This window comes from Podarcis melisellensis (assembly GCF_964234715.1).
Source record: "Podarcis melisellensis genome assembly, chromosome: 6".
Taxonomy (NCBI): Eukaryota; Metazoa; Chordata; class Lepidosauria; order Squamata; family Lacertidae; genus Podarcis; species Podarcis melisellensis.
The window spans coordinates 37100677-37122307 of NC_138538.1; the positions used below are offsets into that span (position 1 = coordinate 37100677).

Here is a 21631-nt window from a genome sequence, read left to right on the forward strand (position 1 = left end):
TTTATGCAAACTTGCATCTTCTTTCGTAAGTGCCACAGAGGGCCCAGTCTACGTACAGGATACCCAACCCTGCCTAGACCCTGTTTCTACATAAGTATTTCAAAACAACAAATACTTTTCAACCAGTTGATAGCTTTTAAGATTAAAGTGCCTCTTGTTCATTTTAGGATACATCCAAATGCAAATTTTGCTCACGGGGAAAATCATCAGCAGTTCAGTAATTTGTCCTGGTCGAGATGCAAGTAAGAGTTGAAATACAAAGGTTTTTATAAGGGCTGGGGCTTTCTAAAGGCAATTTGGGACATTGTTGAGACACTTTAAAAAAAGGAAGCCTATTGGGAAAATGTAAATTGACACAGTGGCAGTGAGTAAAGTGTTTTTAAAAATCCATTATGAGCAAAATGAATCTTGGTAGGCAGGGATAATTGCGAAGACAAGCAGACCCCTCACGGGCTTGAGGGAGGAGAAAAATGACACTTGTGGCACAATATTGGAGTCACTTAAATGCCATGGCAGAATTAAAGAGGATGTAATGTGTGAAGGAGAAATCTTTTGACCACTCAGCCATGTAATCATAATCAAGAGGCTGTGGCAGCTGCAATTGGGGCACAGGTCCTTATGAAACTCACTGATTGTGTTTGTCAAACAGAATGGAAAAAGGGGGGCAAGAAAGGGGGAAAGCAAGTAAAATGACTCTGTAAACACTCAGCTGGAATGAAGCAGGCAGTAAGAAATGAAGACTGCAAGCTCTACAAAAGATTTCTACTGCATCTTATAACTTAACTAGACATCACACAGGGAGGGGGGAACCTGTGGCCCTCCAGACTCCTCCTCCTCTCATCTGTGACCATTGGCCATGCTGGCTGAGGCTGCTGGGAGTTAGGGCTGTGCTGTATTTATACTGGTATAGTTGCTGTCTGATCCACATGGCTTTCAGAGGGAATTTGTAGTTGACTGTCTGCCTCTTTGGTCATGTTTGTTGTTATCAGAGAGTGAGAGTGGGGTTTTCCTTTCCACGCTAATGGTGGGTCGTGCTCAAATTGAGGGAAGTCTGGTGGCCATAATGACACCCATTATGCACTCTTATGTTCATGGAACTCTCCTTAGGACACCCCCTTTCCCCAGTCATACTCTCTCCTCCCAGGTCACACCCCACACCAGCCTTCCTTCTTTTGTAATATACAGTTACTGACTCGCACTTGTGTGCATGAAAGGGTTAATCTGAACCCTGAGTTTAAATTAGAGTGGGTGTGGCTTAGCAGGTTATCAGCAGCCTCTGCTCCCCCCCCCCCAGTTTCTTTTTCCCTTTCATGGTTCCTGGAACAAGCAAGAAACCATGCAGCCATGGCTCCCTGAAGGTGAACTGATCTCTCCAAAAGGAGATTTTACAGCCTGCACCCTGAGATTGCATGATGCTTTTTGGAAGTAAACCATGCACTTTTCTTTTAAGTCGTTTGGAACCCTTTTCACCTTCATTTTACTGCTGACCAATGGGGACTTGTTTGCTGCAACTTCTGGAAACTCGTTGAGCAAAACATTCACTTATTTGCAAAGCTTGGTGTTTGATTTATTCTAGCCTAAGTTATTTGTGGGACGTGGGTGGCGCTGTGGTGTAAACCACTGAGCCTTGGGCTTGCCAATCGAACCAGAGCAGTACACGGAAAGCCGTTTACCTTCCTGCCGGAGCGGTACCTATTTATCCACTTGCACTTGGATGTGCTTTCAAACTGCTAAATTGGCAGGAGCAGGTACCGAGCAACGGGAGCTCATCCCGTCGCGAGGATTCGAACCGGCGACCTTCTGATTGGCAAGTCCTAAGCTATGTGGTTTAACCCACAGCACCACAATGTACTGTTTTATTATTTACAATAATTGCTCTACTAAGTTTTGCCTCTGGCTCTGGATGTGGTCCTCAGAAGATTACCCATAAAAGAATGGGGGCTGAAAAGCATTTCTCACCCCTGCTGTACTGTGTGAAGTGATCTTTTCTGAAAATTCTTTCACTGTGGTGTGAGCATTATTGTTAATTATATCATGCCAACTGATTTGTTTTTAACTGGTTTCGTTGTTACTGTTGTTGTTTACCTCAGGTACCTTCAACCTTCTCAGACCCAGTACTCACTTTTAACCCAAACATGTTTCTTAATATTTTACCCTATATTTGCATAGCAGTAGTGCTCCTGTTGCAACCCACCTTGGATCAGGCCATGACCAACAGTGGTCTACCTCCAGCTGGGTGCTGACTTTGCAATGACTGTGCATAAGTGCTTTTAAAGATAAATAAAAAGAATAATGAACACTTACGATCCAAGTGCTTCCATGAAAATGAATGTTTTTCTGATGTTGCTGGTTTGTTTTTTCCAGGAACTGCCCTCCTCCTCTTGTTGGCAGCCCATTTTCTCCAGAGTTGAAGCTGAGAGTTCTGACAGGAAATCAAAATGGTGTCAGAGAAGTAAAAACTGTTACAGAGATTAAAACAAAATAAAACAAAACCTGGTTGCTGCTTTTGCAGCTGGAACACAGTTACTAATGCTAACCCTCCAATACATTCTCATATTTGTGTGGCAGGTCTATTTCATTTTTCAATAGGCCCCAGTATAGCCTGTGGCCCATTTCTGTAATTCAGTTCCCTTCTCTGCTCTGTAGCCTTTCTTCAAACCACATGCCTGAGGAAGACTAAACTATTAGAAATTATGTGAACCCACAAAGGACTCTGTACTATCATGTGATGAAGTCTAGGCTAATTTGGGCAATGGTGATTGGGCTGCTTCTCACATCAGTGGTACTCCAAAGCAGGGATGGGCAAAAAGTAGATCAGAATCTACTGGTAGATCCCCTGGTAGATCCCCTGGTGAGTCTAGGCATATTGGCAAGGGTTTCTGACTTCTGTTTAACAACCGCAATAACTCTTTCTTTCTCTCTGTTGAAATTAAGAAACTGGATGGGAGCCAAATAGGGATTTTTGTGTGAAAATGCTGAGTGTTCAGTTCTGGTAATGTATACAAGTTCCTGGGCTAGCACCTAGGCTGTGTACACGTTACCACTTACTCCAGAGCTAGCTCAATCCTACCCCTGGTGATTGAAGCCAACTGAATTTATGTGACATTAGCCACAACCCATAGGTATCCCATAGCTGCTGGAGAAAAACTCCTATTTGATTAGTTTCCCTTCAAACCAGCTTCTATCCAATTTATAAAAAAGAAAGAAAAAAGGAAGCCATGGTTAAGCTGAGATGTATACATTTCAGGCAGCTGTTGTACATGTGCAGATGACTGCTTCAGTGAATTAGAGTTTAGTATGGGGAAACAAAACAGGTAATACACATACGTTGAAGACATTTCTGGATCCTCTCTGGTGCAAACAGCAACATATAATAGTAATGAAATGCATTGGGGATGGGGTAGGGCGGGAAACAACCTCTCTTGAGTTTCAATTCACAGAGCCTGTTTAAATAGCCTCTTTGTGTCCCACCTGCATCACTATGGCTCAAGCCTAGCTGATGGATCTTGGGGATCTAGTAAACAGAAGACATCCAATAGATTCCACAAGCTTCAAGCACGCCCACCTCTGTTTTAAGTTATCATGCTTCACAGCCACTGAACTTAATGTGTAGGAATACTAAGTCATTCTTCTTGAGCAGGAGACTCCACTTTTTTAAATGGCTGGTCTCCCATATCCACTATACCATTAGACTGGTTATGGTCAAATTCACCTTCACAAGTTTTGTAAACCAGCAGTCTTCAGCATTTCTCAACCCGGGATTCCTGCAAAATGGGACTTACTTTTGTTAATTTTAACCAGGCACAAAGTGTTCATTGTGTTTGCAATGAAGGAAGAAAAAGACATTTTGCTAATGCATGAGGTGAATTATCATGGTAACACCTAGTTATGGTGAATAACTACTTGTAGCTATCACACACCAATATTTTAAACCAGGAATTGGTAGGTAGCTGTGGCATTTAAGACCTACCGGCCACAGTAAGGTACTGTGAGGAAGAGACAGTTTTCCTCTAACACATACATTATTTGCTGGGATGTTTTGCAAGTCTATGGACTCAGCTACATTAGCAAAAAGAAAAAGAAAAAGAAGCCTAATTTTTAGAGAAAGCATTTTGCTGTTGCTACTGAGTGTTAAAACAGTTGAAAGTTAAGGCTTGCCAATCTACCATTGTGGCCATCACAATCAAGATAAACAAAATGATTGTCTCTGAAGTTTAGTAGTGCAGTAGATCCATCCGTTACTGAATTCAACAATGGTGTTTTGCTCTTGAGGTACCTTCTTCTGCTGTTGTCTTCAGGGCTGAAAGAAGGCATCACACACTCAGGCTGTGCTCTGGTAAGTTTTGACTAAAATAAACCCAAGCAGGGGTTTCAGCACAACTTTGAAAGCTAAAGTTTTAAAGAGAGAGCTGATTCTTAGCCGAGTTGAGAGCCTACAATTCTTATTGAAGACGCACATCCTTCAAGAAATGAGCCACTAAAAACGTACATGTGAAACACAAGCATAATTTCTATTAATGGCTGAGTCCTATTATTCACTGTGATAGACAAGGTTGGATTCTCATTGCAAAAGATATTAAACCTGTTCATTGTTTATACGCAGAGAGCAGGACATGTTACAATTACCATACTGAATCAATTTTGGAAATAATCACATGGAAACTGTTCCCTTTCAATCCCATCACAATGCACCGTAATGATTATGCTTGCTATTTCTATTAGGGTGGCTGCCTGCACATCTTCATTTTAAATGGAAAGCTTTGGGATATTAGATGCTAACACAGTAGTTTAGATGCTAATGATGGTAGTTTATAGTTGCTCTTAGAGACGTAGGATCTCATTCTGACTACGCTCATTTAGTTTAATAGCCTACCAGTGGAATTCAGAGCAAGCACACAGAAAACCAGACAAGTTCTACAGCCACCAGAATGAATACCCCTGTCAATTATTCCAAGACACGAATTAGTGGAAACAAACCTTAACTTGACAGAGTTAACACTTTCCATTCAAAGCAGGAATTAAAGAAAGATACTGGCCATGAATGCTCCCAAATGCTTAGTTTATTAAGTTAGCAAATAATTACTATATGGCCCAATTGATCAAAAAGGTCCAAAATGTATCAAATTATTAGAATATGAATGGGAAACACACATCTAGATGTTGTTGAACATCAACTCCCATCATCATCCCTGAACATTGGCTGCACCAGCTGGGCCTATGAGAGTTGGTGTCCAATGACGTCTTGAAGACCACAGGCTCCCCCATCCCTGCAGTAGGAGAATTCACAAGACAATATTACCTTGGCATGAAGCTGGGGCAGGACATAAAACCCTAAAAAGAAATTTACTCTTCATGAGAACCCTTGCCAGGATTTGGATAACAGTGTATTCCTTAACCAATTCCTTGGATAATGAGTGCGGGTACATCTATTTTTTTTTTAATGGCGAACAATAATATTTTGAAATATCAGTAGGGTAGCCAGGTGAAAAATAAGGCAGGGCTCCGGCATGTTTAATAGTTGTGTCTTCTTTTGCCCTTACCCACCTGAGTGAGTAGCAAGGAAGGTGGATGCGCCTCCACTAGAAACCTACTTAGACAGCACCTATTTTGAGAACTATGTCTTTGGGCAGTCTTTGCCAACCTAGTGCCCTCCAGATGTCTTGGGACTGCAATCCCCATCAGCCCCAACCAGAACATACAGGTTGGGGCTGATGGGATTTGTAGTCCAAGACATCTGGAGGTGACTGTGTTGACAAAGGCTGCTTAAGAGTATCCTGCACTGATATCTAAAAACTGACATTACTGCACCAATATCTGAAAACCCCCAAAACATAATCGTTTGCTAGTCAATAAAAACTAGTGGTTTCTGTATCATCTGGGTTTACATTATACCTACTTATGTGGGAATTCTGCACATTTTGAAATGCAAACAGATGCTCCGCCTTACAACCTAGATCTGTAAAGCATTGATTAATTAGAATTCCCCTCTTTCTCAAAAAGAGTTCAGAGCAGCATATGCAATCCCATTCTTTTTTCTTTTAATCTTCACAACGACCCTGTGAGGCTACAAGAGAATGACAAGCCTATGGTCATCCATGGAATTTCATAGCTCAGTAGATAATTGAATTCAGGCCTTGAATGAATCTATCCACCACACTGAGTCAATGAGCCCATAAGTGCAAGTGGCACCTTATATGATAAACAGAAAATGTAAATGTACCAAAAAAATGTTATACCTTTGCTTACGAAGTTAGTGTCCTTCAAAACAGATTTCTGGGAGCACTATTAAGCGCAGGCACTTGAGAATTCTCTTTCTCTCTTTTTCGTGAACCAAAGACTAGGAATTGATGCTAAGGACAATATTGCCTCAAGGACTAAAGCACACTCCATTTCTCACTTTCCGAACCAAGGAAGGAGAGCCTCCAGGTACATGGCTGAAATTGCCGGTGTCCTAATTGAATCTTTTGTTAAAAGGAACGTTCTGAACACGGAGAAATAGCTATAGCTAAAGAAGCCAAAAGTTCACTTCTTGTGACAGGTAGTTAAGATTTTCAATTCCTACTGAAACTGTATTTGCCACCTTTAATTAATGGGGTGACATGATTTTCCAGTGCCCCAGCATTGGGTTTCAAAGGTTAATTCAGGTGTACTGAAAGAGAAATTGACTCAGCTGCTAAAGAATGACAGCTTCAGTCTACAAACTCCTTAAAGGCCAAAATGTGAGTTGGCCTTTATCCACTTGCAAGTGTGCATGTTCCCCTGTGAGCTGTTAACTTGCACGTCTCAGTAAAAGATGGCTTTCTGTGGCTGTTATCTGCATGCTGATAGACAGATTCAAAAGGGAAATCTTTATTGTCAATACTTGCAGCTGTCTAGTTTTATTTGGCATTGTCCTTGACCTACCTAACAATCTGCACAAGAAACACCACAAATTGTAATACTGCATGGCTGAGTCACACAGTCACTGGAAAGTTACAGATAGGTAGCCGTGTTGGTCTGCCATAGTCAAAACAAAAAAATTCCTTCCAGTAGCACCTTAAAGACCAACTAAGTTAGTTCTTGGTATGAGCTTTCGTGTGCATGCACACTTCTTCAGATACACTTCAGATGTGTATCTGAAGAAGTGTGCATGCACACGAAAGCTCATACCAAGAACTAACTTAGTTGGTCTTTAAGGTGCTACTGGAAGGAATTTTTTTATTTAGTCACTGGAAAGTTTGCCGTCACTGAAATTTGAGGCAATTCAGATATTTGGAACCTGGATTTTAAAGACACAATCCTACTCAGAGAAAATCCTACTCACCCTGAAAACAGGGCCACATCACAGAACTGTATTGCAAAAGTCAGTGTTCACCTAATCAAAAGAACTTTGACAGGATCAAATGAATGTGGAGGGTAAATGTCATCTGATGGTTCATTCCTCAAATAGTTTAATCAGTACTGAGCCAAAGAGCCACTCTGAATGCAATACTGTATTTTGTTCTTATTTTTTGGCTCTTGGGCAAGATTTAATTGGTTCAGCACTTCTTTAGAATAATGTAACTTGTTGGTTCAATGCAAAAATATAAAACTTGAATCTGGCACTGTCAACATTGTACATTAACAAATTAAAATGCAGTGCCTGCACAATGAATAGTGTTATTTTCCAGAAAGTTCTGGCAATTCTTTCTGGGCTGGCCAAGATAGACCTGATTGACAGGTGTATAAGAATGAGATAGCAGAATGAACCACATGAAGTGATGAACTGGGTTGTACCACCTGAGACTCCAGGTGAGGGGGTATCATGTCTGAAGCCTCTCTCATATCAAACCCAAGCCACAAAAATAATACTTCTTGCTAGTAACAAAAAACCCAACCCCTTAGCACACAAGGCTAAAAAGCTTTAGTCCCATCTGTTCCTTGCATACAAGTTTCTTAACTTGTATTGAACTTATAACTTTACTGAAGCAAAGTGTATGTTCTTCTACTGAGGTACAGAACCACCTCATATTCACTTAACTCCCATTAAACTCAGACTATACCTCCAAGTCAACGTGCATAGAATTGCAATGTAAGACTGCAAACTCTTCTCAAACAGATATGCATGTCTTTTTTATTATTGCTATCCTCATGAAACATCAGGAAAGACTGGCTAATATTTATCAGTAGACATGTAATCCACAATGAAAACTGGGTGAAACTAATTTTTAAAACTGACTTTCTGAAAATTGTTTAAACAACTCTGAGGTAAACAACAGCAGAAAACTTTCAGCAATCCTGTCAGTGCTCAAAGCAGTATATTCAAAACAAACAAAGTCACGACAAGTTTTTTTATCAGTACCCAACCTTTTTTTGGTGGGCAGCTAATGGGTCATAAAATGACAAAGTCTAAATTTCCCCTCTCTCCACTTTAGACAAGACTTCTGAAGCACAAGAATAGAAGCATGAAAATAGAATCTGCCACACCTGAAGTTTCATTCTTGTATATAACACCTTTTCCAGATAATGTGATGATTTTGTCCTTGCTCCAGAAATGGGACAGGGAACCATGAAGTTTGCTCCTCTCAGGCCATTCAGTCGAGAAGTCTGACTGGTCAGCAGACAGCATAACTCAAACATACAGCTGAGCTGTTCCAGTCAGCATGCTTCACCTTGTGATCAGTGAATTCACATGGACACCATGTGAAAGCTAAGCTTCCAAAAGATAGCTTGAATAAGCCACTGAAATGAACTGCAGTGACATGAGGAATCAAGAAGCCACTGTCATCAGCAAGCAAACAGGGAAGCTGTGAAGCAAGGTGATGGTGCCTTGAACAGTTAGGAAGGTCCACATGATGCCTCATTCTCCTTATGGATATTACAAACGCATAATGAACATGTGATGGAATGTGATAGGGTTGCCATATGTCTGGAATTTCCTGGACATAGCCAGTATTTGGCCATTGCAAACAGTACCCGGGCGGAAAAATCACTGAAATGTCAGGGAAAATCTGGATGTATGATTTTGGCATCCCAGCCCCTATAGCTCGGAAACATTTTTCCCCCCTCTGAGATTTTGCAAAAGAAGCTGAATAACTTTGGGCAAAAATTACTTTTGTGTCCGGATTTTATTTTTTGAAATAGGGCAACCCTAGAATGTGATAGCAGATCACATGGGAGAATCTCATTTTTCATTCCATCAACAATTTCGGTTGTCAACCATTTTGCAAATATGTGCTGCATTCATTAATGGTGCTTGGGCACCATCAAGTCTCTCTGGCAGTTGGAGGCCACCCCCCCCCCTTTTTAAAGGAGCTTAAGGTAGTATGATAGAGCCTTTGGGTGGAATTCAACATGGCACTATTATGAGTATTCGGTTAGTGTAAGCATTTTCGCTTGCCAGATGGAACAATATCCCTTCTGCATGCTGTTCTGGGGTTTCTTTGGAGCCTCCAGAGCAGATTTGGAGGGTGCATATAAAGAGAAAGTTTTTGCCCGGGCTTTAGCTTCCACACCGGGTTAGTTAAACCATGCACAAAGCCAAAGATTGAAGGACATGATGTGGAATGATACCTCTGTCACACTATATTCAACTCTGGGGATGGGGATGTAGGGGGGATCCCAAAGCTAAAATATAAAGTCGTTAACAGATGCCCCCTTTGCACCTAAATTCTACCACTTCCCCTTCTTTTCCTGATGTTTGCCCTCCTTAGGCTACCCATCTGTTGAGTAACATAAAAACAGAAGAACCAGATTTTAAAGTGTTGACTTCTCTTTGCTCAACCTCCTGAGGTTAGTGTGTGTAGGCTCTTCAAATAACCTAATGAAACATTTCCAGTATGCAGAAATTTAAGAGAAAATACATGCTTACCAATGTCTTAAAAGTCTAGTGGTGCAATCTCTGTAACTCTCAACTTACCCTGTTGCAGATTTCTCTAGCGTTTACATAGTTTTGGAATTTCTAGTTGTGTTACGGTAATTTAGGAGTTCTTTCCTGAGATTTGCTTTGCAACCAGATGCCATGCATGTTTGCTTTTAGAAGTAAACCTCATTGAGTTCATTGGGGCTTACTCTTGTGTATGGTATAAGTGTATATAACTAATTCTTCTAGGAGCCAAATCCCATGGCACTCAGTGGAGCTCCCTCCATAATAAATAATAATAACGATGATGATAATAATAATAATTACAAGACACCAGGCAGTCCCATACTTTTTTTTAAAGAGAAGGGCTGGAGGCTAGTTCAAATTGAAACCCATTCTTCAAACTTCTGTGATTATGGAAATAGTAGATGATGGGCTCACAGCTTTTGTTTACTTGTGATGTCAAGGCAACTTTGCACAGCTACAAGTACGAGTTCCCATAGTTGTGAATATTCCCTCTACCTGCTCCATGCTTCCACTAAATTGCTCTAAAACCAGCCTAAATCTTAAAGACTACTGATATATACTACTGGAAAGGGGGAATCAAATGCTCAAAACCACAACATAAATTATCCTCTTCTGTCACAAAAAGAAAGATGAATGGAAAGAAAAACGTGAGAAGGGAAGAGGAAAGACTTTCAATACAGTGCTAATGAGACCTGTAAGTCAGAGGAAGAATAGACACATACTATGTATGTCATACATCTTGTAAAATCAAATGCTTGTAAAGCACAGGAATGTCTACCCTTGATTTACAATGTATAAAGTTTGCTCTATAAAACAAGACTACTGCTCCCTGGAGAGCCTTAAGCAGGTAAAATGCATCACACATTTTCATATGTTTTTGCCACCCAACAATAAGAACATACAGAGTTGCTGAATTGCTCTCTTCTGTAGCTTAACCAATAGATCTATTTGCTTTGCAGACAGAAAGAAGTTGCGTTATTTAAGTCTAAGGGGAGTATTACCTCCCCCCCCCCCAAAACCCCAGATAAATATAAGCTAGACCTGTTTTCTTTTCTTTGATCTACAAAATGATGTGCCATCCATTACAATCTAAGAACAAGTGTTACGACCTTCATATGAAAAAAATGTCCTTGGTTTTTATATATTACGGTACTGGCAGATCTGTTTGGGTCTGCTGCCTAATAACATATTAGAAAAACTGCAGGAACATTGCTTGAGAGACAAAGTTAAGATGCAAAGGAAGGCAAAACCATGCCTCTTAACCTCAGCCCGTATAGCCAAAGAGAGAGAGATGATGCATGTAATCAGAACTATTTGACAATATAATTCAGCTCATTTCCTGCGTCGTTCAAATCAAGCTCTTCTAGCAGTCCTAATCATTGTTAAGAGAACAGAACAAGAAGAGGAAACTTAATATAGCCTTGCTAATTGCATGTTAGAAGACGACGACGAGCTATGCAGTAACACCACTGATTCCAAAGGAATACATTAGACTGACAGTAATGAAATGGCATTCAAAATCTCTCTCACTATTAATTTTCATATAAACACAAATGTTTGCAAAGTAAACATGCACCCCATGCTTAAGTTCTCCCAGAATAAAAGTATCAGGTAAAGTATGACACCAAGCAACAAAATCTGCAAAGCTGTATGTTCATGATGAAGACACACAGAGGCAAATCTAGCTTGGAAATAGCCTGGCCAAAATGCCCCCCTGTACTTTGGACAAAACAGGTGCAAGACAGAAATGGTTGTCAAGGAAATAGAATCCGCTTACCCCTCAAGACCAAAAAGGAAGCAACTTCTCTTCTCTGACTCGGCTGCTCTGCTCTTACAGGTCTGCAGGGATTAAAGGCAGGCACTGTGCTAACAATAAAGTGAGATTAAAGGGGAGGGAAGCAGGAGGCTCCTTTCATGAGATAGTAGCTAGGCAGCTCTTAAAGGGGAGTGAATGAGCACCAGAATGCACTTTCTCTGCGAGTGCCTCTAAAACAGCAATGAAAGTGGTGTTTTACATTTCCGGAATACCTGTCATCAGCACACTCCAAGCTACATAGCAACAGTCATTAATTTATATTTCTGCATGCCAGTAGCAATTGGTTTAGCTGGTCCCTAGAATGGCACATTGTCAAAGGAAACTCATTACCTTTTAAGAGTCCTCTTATTTTTACCACCTGATTGTGAGGAACTGGTTGCTCTCAGGCAGCTGAAGTAGCACCAGATACTTAGCAGGTGGGGAAGAGCAAATACTGCTCTGCCACATTTGCTAGATCACCTCTGGAGTCTGCTTTTTGCAGAGCTGCTCTGCACATAGTCAGAGGCTGCTTGAAGTGCCAAGGTGGAAGGGTTGTTTGTGTTCCAAGGTGAGATGGATCAGATTAAGAGAGGGAAAATCAGGTCCCAGCACAAAGACACCAAGATTATAAAACTGAGCCATAAGAAAGATTTTCATAACAGAAAAGGGATGTGGACACCTCTGTGAAATCCACCCCAGTTTTACACACACACACAGAGCAAACCTATGCAATTCAAACTAAAAGGCACTACAAACAGCTGCAAGATATAAGCTTGGAAACAGTAGCCAGATAATTGTAGCAGCAAATATCTTGGCCTGGCTGCACAAGCTGTCATTTAGTTTCCCGGCCCAATTCAAAATTCTGGTTTTGACATATAAAACCTTCAATGGCTCAGGACCACACCTCAAGGACCACCTCTCCCCATATGAACTGACATGATGGCCTTCATTGCGTGCCTCCTCCATGAGAGCTCTGCAGAACAGCAACACGAGAATGGGCCATTTCTGCAGTGGCTCCCTGTTTGTGGAATGCTCTCACCAGGGAAGCTTGCCTGGTGCCACCATCATATATCTAGAGACACCAGGCAAAAACATTCCTACCCCACAGGCCTTTGGCTAATCAAACCATCTATGGCCTTTTAAACAGGGGTGGGTGCCTAACAAGCATAATAATGAATTTCTAGCCCAGGGGTCGGTCCCGCAGATGCCGCGGTGGGCCGGAGTGTGTGTGCGCGCATGCGCAAATGCTATTTCCGGCACTCCTTCCGGCACGGAGGAGACGTGCGCCGCTTCCCATTGGCTGCAGGAGCTTCTGCGGCAGGGGTCACCAAGCAGGTGGGTTTTTTTCCCCTTCGGCCGGTTAAACGACCCCCATGGGCCGCTTGTGGCCCACGGGCCTTAGGATGCCAACCCCTGTGCTAGTCCTTCGAAGTCTGGCATGCTAACTGCAGATGAAAAAAGGTGCCATGAGGTGTTAGCTAGTGGTGAAGGAATTGCACTTGGAACATGCTCAAAGGCACCATGTGGTCAGTTTTCAGCTAAGTTGTACTCAGAGTCAACCCACTGAAATTAATAAACAGGGTTAAGTTAGGTCCATAGATTTCCATAATTCTGTGGGTTAAACCACTGAGCCTAGGGCTTGCCGATTGGAAGGTTGGCGGTTTGAATCCCCATGACAGAGTGAGTTCCCGTTGCTCGGTCCCTGCTCCTGCCAACCTAGCAGTTCGAAAGCACGTCAAAGTGCAAGTAGATAAATAGGTACTGCTCTAGCAGGAAGGTAAACGGCGTTTCTGTGCGCTGCTCTGGTTCGCCAGAAGCAGCTTAGTCATGCTGGCCACATGACCCAGAAGCTGTATGCCGGCTCCCTTGGCCAATAAAGCGAGATGAGCGCCGCAACCCCAGAGTCAGCTACGACTGGACCTAACGGTCAGGGGTCCCTTTACCTTTACCTTTACTCTGATTAGAACTTGGTTGAATACCTCCTTTGTTATTGCTCCACATGTGTCAGACCTACGTATATCCTAGTACCGGTATTTAAAATCCTGCATTAATGCAAGACAGTGATAACATGAACAGAGAGCATCTGTTTTCTTTCTTTCTCGGCACAAGCCACTATGCTAAAGAGCTTCATGAAAAGAACTTGCTTGTGCATCTCACTTCATCTTCATGATGCCTATGGGGTTTTGCCATAAATGTGACTTTTTAAAAAAGACACAGCTGACTGGATTCCACTTAAACACAAGTGGAATTGCCCACATAAATTTCACTTCGCTGCTTAATACATTATACCTATGTCTCAGAGCTATAATCAAGATAGATAGTTTTTGGAATTTAAATTATATGATGTGTCCGCCTCCCACTTAGCTTTCTCAATGTATGGAGAAATGTTGCCCTCTAGAGGAAGATACAGAGTAGACTTCACAGAGTCTATGCCTGCACACCACTTCTCTGATAAGGATTCTACCTAAGGTTAGAATAATAGAGTCATAAGAGTGGAAAGGGACCCCCAATGCCATCTAGTCCAAGCCCCAACAATGCAGGAAATCTCAACACACAGTCTCCCATCCAGTTTCAATCTATACTGGATCCTACTTAGCTTTGCAAATGAGCTAGTGGTCTTATTGCTGCACCGCTAGGTTGAGTCAAAGTTTCTCAGAAAAGAATTTTATCTTAAAATAAAAATAATAATTGCTCCTTCAAGCGCATCCTGAACAGTTAGAGAATTTCTAACTGGAAAGTATTTGACAAAATGGTCTACCCAGCTTCACCATCCATGCATTTTTGAGTGCAACTGTCAGATTTCAGTTTCAATTTCATCATCATCATCATCATCTTTATCATCATTGTTAAATTATAACTCACCATCCCCCCCCTTAATGGGACTCCAGTTACCTTACAAAAATTAAAGCAAACATGGATAAAACTCAGAAAGCAAAATAGAAAAAGAAAAAAAGATAATAGTTTTAAAATAACAAAACTACAATGGAATTAAAATAATGCAAAACCCTCAAAACATATTAAAATATAGATAGCTAAAACAGTAAACACAGCACAGCACTATTTAAAAGCCCTTTCCTTAAAAGTAGTCAGATCCCAAAGGCCTCTTGGAATAAAGTTGTTATCTGCTGCCAGGAGGTCAGTTAAGCACCGCCATTTCATCCTGCCAGTTGCTCCCGATTTCTGTTCTATTTGTATTTAACTTTTCCTGCTTCAGTCTAGGTTGCCTCCCAAGTATACAGCATTAAGGGGAAACAATAATGTATTAATCTTTCCCAGGTTTTGCTGATTGTAGCTTCTGGAGGGTGCTCTCAATCAGGGAAATGTCCATTTATGGATATAGGTTTTATAGGGCGTTTGAATATCTGGGGTGGTAAGACTGTGTCCCAAACCCCTGGCCTACCTGGCAGCAAGTCAGTATGTCAGGTTCAAAATTCAAAGTCTAGGGGTCAATCCACACAAGCAAAGTGCAAAGGTCAGGAAACACCGTCCAGGGTCAATCCAAGTAAGCCACATCTGAAGTCCAGCAGTCAGGATACAGTCTACAGTCAAACCCAAAGCAAAGTTCTGCAGAAGTCCAGGAGCATACTAGCCAAGGTGCTTCAACATGGGTAGTTGAGGAGACCCAGCACCTCACTCTGTCCCTTTGTGTACTTTGCATGCTGATTGCAGCATCTGGGCTTGATGAGGCAGGTGACCCTCACCTGCTCCAAGCCTCCTCCACCTGAGGAATCACACCCCTCCTCCCAGAGCTAGTGAGTCACACCTGGGCTGGGCTGTGGGCCCTTGCTTGCCTCAGCTTTCTAGAGGGCCTGCATCCCCCTAAATTTGACACTGCTGTTGGCATGGACAATTTACTGCTTTGTATGTGCATAATGCAAGATGCAAAGCTGGGTGAAGGATATTTCATCCTCCAAACCCTGTTTCTAGTTTAATTAGACTAGAGCTCAACCTCCTGTGGATGGGTTTAATTTTAGTCTCCTAAATGTGTTGAATTTTGTAGTTGTGATTACTTAGGAATGTTGGAAGCTGGCTTACAGGAAACAGGTCAGAACATTTATTTTGTTGTGGTCCATCTAGCCCAGTATTGTCTAAGGCAGTGATGGCCAAACTTGGCCCTCCAGCTGTTTTAGGACTACAACTCCCATCATCCCTAGCCAACAGGACCAGTGGTCAGGGAATATGGGAATTGTAGTCCCGAAATTGTTGTCCCGAAACAGCTGGAGGGCCAAGTTTTGTGCACGCTCCCCTTTTGTGGTTTCCAGCAACTGCTATTCAGAAGCATCACTGCTTCCAACTGTGGGGACAGAGCATGGCCAGTGTGGTATAGTGGTTAAGAGCGGTGGACTCGTAATCTGGGGAACCGGGTTCGCGTCACTGCTCCTCCACATGCAGCTGCTGGGTGACCTTGGGCCAGTCACACTTCTTTGAAGTCTCTCAGCCTCACTCACCCCACAGAGTGTTTGTTGTGGGGGAGGAAGGGAAAGGAGAATGTTAGCCACTTTGAGACTCCTTCAGGTAGTGATAAAGCGGGATATCAAATCCAAACTTCTCCTCTTCTTCTAGCTGTGGATTACTTTATCCAGGGCCAACCAATCCATGAGGCAAGGTGAGGTGACCTTGGGTGGCAGGATCCACAGGGGCCACAGATCCCAGATCTTTAGTCTCCCCTTGTTTCCGATTTAGATCTTCACTCACTCTTTCTCCCCTAGCAGGGGGTGCCATTTTGTGGTTTTGCCCGGGTGCCAAAATAAGGCCCTGGCCTTATCCTCCATGAATTTCTCCAATTCTTTTTTAAAAAAAACAATCAAGGTTGGTGGCCAGCACTGCTTCCTGTGGCAGTGAGTTCCATAGTTTATGCCCTGAGTGAAGAAGTCTCTTCTTCTAGCTGTCCTGAATCTTCCAACATTGAGATTCACTGGATGTTTTAGTATTTAGGGAGAAAAACTTTGCTCTCTACTTTCTTCATGCCATGCATAATTTTATGAACTTCTATCTTGTGACCTCAACTACTTTGACTGGTATTGGTTCTCTGCAAAAGACCCTTTGTATCACTGGCTGTCTGATCATACCCACCAACCCAGCTATACTGGGGTGGGGTGGGGGTTGAAACTAGAATTTCCTGCATGCAAATTCTGTCCACTGCCACTGATCTACCCTCATTCCCAGAGTTTGCAAACTTCTGGTTCAGCTCTACATCTATGCAGTCTCTTTATTCTCCACCCCCACCTAATAGAAATCTCCTGACTGCACCCATTTCACATGATAATAATTGCTAATAGAACTGAAGGGTTTATTAATCCAATTACTACACCCACATTTAAACACTGGCTTCCTGACAACACAGGGAGCGCTAGAAATGTGATTTTCTGGGTTTTATTTTTTATTACTCTCATTCATCAACCATATTGAAAAAGACTTTTGCAAAGTGTGATGGTGTAATTTTTTAAAAGCCCCGCAGTTGACTAGTTTTCCAATCCTGAGAATACTGAATTGTTTTTAATTAGGCTGATAATTAGCTGAAAACCTCCTCATAACTTCGTATTTATGATGACTATGATAATTGGCTCATAAAGAAAGCTCATGGGGATTTGAAGTTTCCTGAAAACCAATATGAATTTGTTGTAATGAAAATATAAAAGGGCCACGAGCTGTTAGCAAAAAAGGGGTATTGTTGGTAATAGCTAAATACTGCTCCACCACCATTGAGCAGTTGTTTATTTAGATAATTTTGGACTCTGGTTTTAATGATCTCAGACCAGGTGTGGGGATCTTTATCTTTCCTGACCTTTGACAGGTGGGCAGGGCTACCCACTCTTTGCCAGAGCTGTAGTGTATGGGGGTGCCAGAGATCTTTTGGTCAAAGGTTTGTGACGTCAATGGTATATGCCTTGGTTTCCTCCTTTAATATGGAAACAATAATGTTGTAGCTTTGAGCACCACAGTGTTTCAAGTGGCTTAAAACTCCACAGTTACAGGGCACTGTTGGCTACAAGGAGTTGTGGCTTGAAAAATAAGTGGATTCCGATTCCACAAAAACAGGAGATTTTATTTGTAATATAACAACATAATGCATGTTATGCTTCTTCCAAATGACATCTTTGACCATTGGTTTCTATGGCAACAATTCACTTGTACTTGGCCAATTCTTTAGTTATACAAAGACCCATTCTCCTGACACATGGGAATCTGCAAGGCTATCTTCAACACAACAACAACTGTTTTGATCGTGTTTTGCAGCCCTCCTATTTTTGGATCTTACAGCTATAAAGTAACAGGACTGGTTGGTAGATGCAGTTTTTTTAAAAAGGGGGCTTCTAAATGCAAGTGTGGGAAGCGGGTGGCACTGTGTGTTAAACCACAGAGTCTAGGACTTGCCGATCAGATGGTCGGCGGTTTGAATCCCCGTGACGGGGTGAGCTCCCGTTGCTCGGTCCCTGCTCCTGCCAACCTAGCAGTTCAAAAGCACCTCAAAGTGCAAGTAGATAAATAGGTACCGCTCCAGCGGAAGGTAAATGGCATTTCCGTGCGCTGCTCTCGTTCGCCAGAAGCGGCTTAGTCATGCTGGCCACATGACCCGGAAGCTGTACGCCAGCTCCCTCAGCCAATAAAGCGAGATGAGCGCCGCAACCCCAGAGTTGGCCACGACTGGACCTAATTGTCAGGGGTCCCTTTACCTTTACTAAATGCAAGTGTAATGAAGAGTGCAAAAACAACAAATAGTTCTTGCCATGTGTGTATGTGTGAGGAAGAACTTGTAGATAGGCTCAGTCTAGTCACCATTCTTTCAGCTCCAGCTGCCGCCCCCCTCCCATCTGCAGTATGAGTACAGTAATAATATTGAACAATAAATCCAAAGTAGTAAATTTATGTCATAAATTCCTGGTCCTCCTGCTAATGCGACATCTGCATCTGCTTTTCCTTGTCAGGTCCCCCCCCCCCCATCATTGTAACATGGCAAATATGGAAACAAAGTTGTTTAAACAAACTCCTCCTCCTCCTCCTCCTCCTCCTTCTACCACCCATTTGACTTGGTTGTCCAGCCACTCTGGGCTGCTCCCAACAGAATATTTAAAACATGATAAAACATCAAACATTGAAAACTTCCCTAAACAGGGCTGATTTCAGATGTCTTCTAAAAGCCAGATAGTTGTTTATTTCCTTGACATCTGATGTGCGGAAGTCAAGCATATGCCTTTTGAAAAATCTAGAGTGTGGCAGATGAAAACTCCATCTTTCTATTTTACTCCCCACTATTGACTCTGTAGGAGTTTGGCATGTGGAAAACAATAGTGGCATTTCAAACCCAGTCAAGTATATTCAGTTGCGCATTATTTCTCTTGATCCCATTTCAGGCCTAAGCATACATTAGGCACACGTGAGGGCAAGACCCCAAGCATCGCAGGAGACATTGTCTTCCCAGTTATTGGATGACAAGATTCTGCTTTGTCCTTCTCACAAAGCAATCTCATGCAGCATTTAGAGATGAACTGGGCAGCAATCTGAAAAGCAGCCCTACTGCGTGAAGCTAGCAAGAAGAGGAACGACTGCCCTCACAACAATAACAAAAGAAGGTGGGTGGCTTCGGATGCTAAAGAGAGCCTGATAATTTTCTTTCAATTGCCATTCTGAAATGGGGAGCAAATACTGATTAGTCATTTTGCTGGGTTTCTCAAGACAACCCATCAATCTCTCTCACTCCTGCCTCCTCTCTGTAACCTCTCCCACACTTAATGTATATATTATGCTTTGCTTTCTCACTTGAATGTAGGGTGGTGGGCGGTATCCTGCAGAAAACATTAGTTTTCTGATAGATGTTGTTGATTGGACTACCAGGGAGACATGAGTTTCTGGTTGTGCTGTGAGGTCGCTGCACGGATGGGGATGTGGGGGCGTAACACAAAGGATGGATAAATCACATCAGAAGAAAGTGAGTTCTTTTGAAGCTGAACATTGATTTCACTCTGGGTGGGATCAAATGACCACTTACAGCATGGTAATGACTTGAAAACTCCCTGTGTGGCAACTGTAGGCATATAAAGAGTTGGCCATCTGTAGTCAAGCATTGCCGTAAAGATTCAGAAAGCTAGGAAAGTGTGTAAGTGTGTGTGTGTGTGTGTGTGTGTGTGTGCACAAGCAGTCTTTTATAAAGGTTAGAATCTTAAGATTATTAGCTCCTCACACAGGTAGAGCTACTTCTTCAAACGTTTAGCATGGGTATGTGCAGTCACACCCCTCTCTATCCTCCATTCAGAAAAGTGGGAGGCATTATCAAAATTCTTGACAAAAACACTCAAGGAGGATAAGATGGAGGGTCAGTTAGGGGTGTGATCCATAGCTGTCAACCGTCCCTTATTTGGCGGGAAAGTCCCTTATCCCAGTGCTGTGTCCCGCTGCTGTCCCTTATTGATGATGTCCCTTAAATTTCCTGGGTTTCAAAGGAAGCAGCTCCTCTCCCTCCCTCCCTGCTGGCCAGGGAGGAGGGAGGCTCCAACTGTGTTGCTTGGCTGCGTTGCTCACCCAATAAGGAGTCTAAGAACGACTGGGGGTGGAGCTTGCATGCCTTGTGCTGATCAAATCGGTCGCGTTGCCTGGGGACTCGCCTTTGCTCAGCGCTTCCCAGTGGAGAGGTGATGGTGGTTTTCCTTGCTGCATCCCCTTTGCCGGGTCGCTGCGCTGTGGGAACCACTGCTTGAGGCTTCATTTCACTGCTGACTGGGCTTTCTGCCTTTGGCTCAGAGGGGCTCAGAAGTTGAACATATCTGTGCTCGCAAAATCCCTTATTTTGGCTGCAGATCCCTTATTTTCGAGGCTGCTGGTCCCTTATTTTCAAATCTGTAAGTTGACAGCTATGGTGTGATCTGGGGACTCCGGAGGAAATGTGTGGTGTGGGAAGAGCCCCAAAGCCCAGAAAAGAGAGTCTTGGAGAGTCACATTTATCATAAGCTTCCCCACCCCTTCTCTAAGTGAAGTCAATATTGCCTCCTGGCTACTTGGAGATAGCCTAAGGGATCTGTTCCCTCATCTCTGGTGGAGTTGTGATCCTCATGCCACTGTGGAGTCTGTGCATTGTGGATCATAGTGGCTTCTCTCCTCCTGGCTGTCCTCATCTGCTAGCTGTCGGAACATGCCTGGGGGGGGGCAGGCACATGCAGCCCCCAGAATGAGACAGACCTTTCGGGGCATCTTCCTGATGAAGCACAGCCCAGGACATTCACAAATCAGTCCCAGTGCGTACCAGCGACACATATCTAAATACTATCTGCACACTCACTCAGCAGAGTATAGCAGAAACGAAGTGGAGCTTTGGTGTGTGCATTCTAAGTATTTATTAAGCAATTTATACAGGACAAAGCAACCATGACGTCCCCTCACTTCTCCTCTGAGAGAGAAAGAAAACAGTACAAAAGTACAGTACAGCAGAAGAGATAAGACTGGCTTCTGTTCTCACACTTTCCAAGCCTGGAAAGTAAACACTGACATGTGGTGTAACAATCACACATCCAGCAATGGAGGAATGAAATACTAACACCAGTATCTTTGCTCCTGGGTACACTCTCTTCCTACTGTGGTCAGGGCCTGCCTGCCCATGAAGCAGACTGAAGCAGCCACCTCAGACAGCAGCATCTTGTGAAACAGTGCTCCCGTGAGCATCCTGCCTGCCTCTGCTGCCTCTGTGGTCATGCAGCTATGGGAATTGTGGCTTCCGGCGAGATCTCATGAGATCTTGGGTAACTCTCGTGAGATCTCACCAGAAGCTGCCAACGCGTGACCCCAGTAAGCTAGGCTTTGACTGGGGGTGGTACCCTCCCACTTCACCTTAGGTGATGAAATGGAATGGGTTGTCCCTGGTGATGGTCATGGATTATGTAGCACCAAAGGCAGCAGCAGGATGTCAGTGGTCCTGCACACATCCAGCCTGGTCAATATTTACATCCAATTCCGAACACACAACTCCCACCCTCCAGACATGGCCACACTATTTTCAGCCT

General features: G+C 42.9%; 1 protein-coding gene across 3 annotated transcripts in view; it reads right to left on the reverse strand.

Moving 5' to 3' along the window:
• Positions 1–11935, reverse strand: part of CAMK1G (calcium/calmodulin dependent protein kinase IG) — a 41223-nt gene extending 29288 nt beyond the window's left edge. The window contains exons 1-2 of one of the 3 annotated variants that reach the window (XM_081916400.1): positions 11625–11935; positions 2305–2422 (exon numbers count right to left, since the gene is read on the reverse strand). In XM_081916400.1, coding sequence (XP_081772526.1) covers positions 2305–2396 — 92 coding nt within the window. In that variant the 5' untranslated portion in view covers positions 2397–2422; positions 11625–11935. Of the gene's footprint in view, positions 1–2304; positions 2423–8445; positions 8752–11624 lie in introns of those variants that run through there. The other 2 variants (XM_081916398.1, XM_081916399.1) reach the window with 2 other exon arrangements.
• Positions 11936–21631: the final 9696 nt, after the last annotated feature.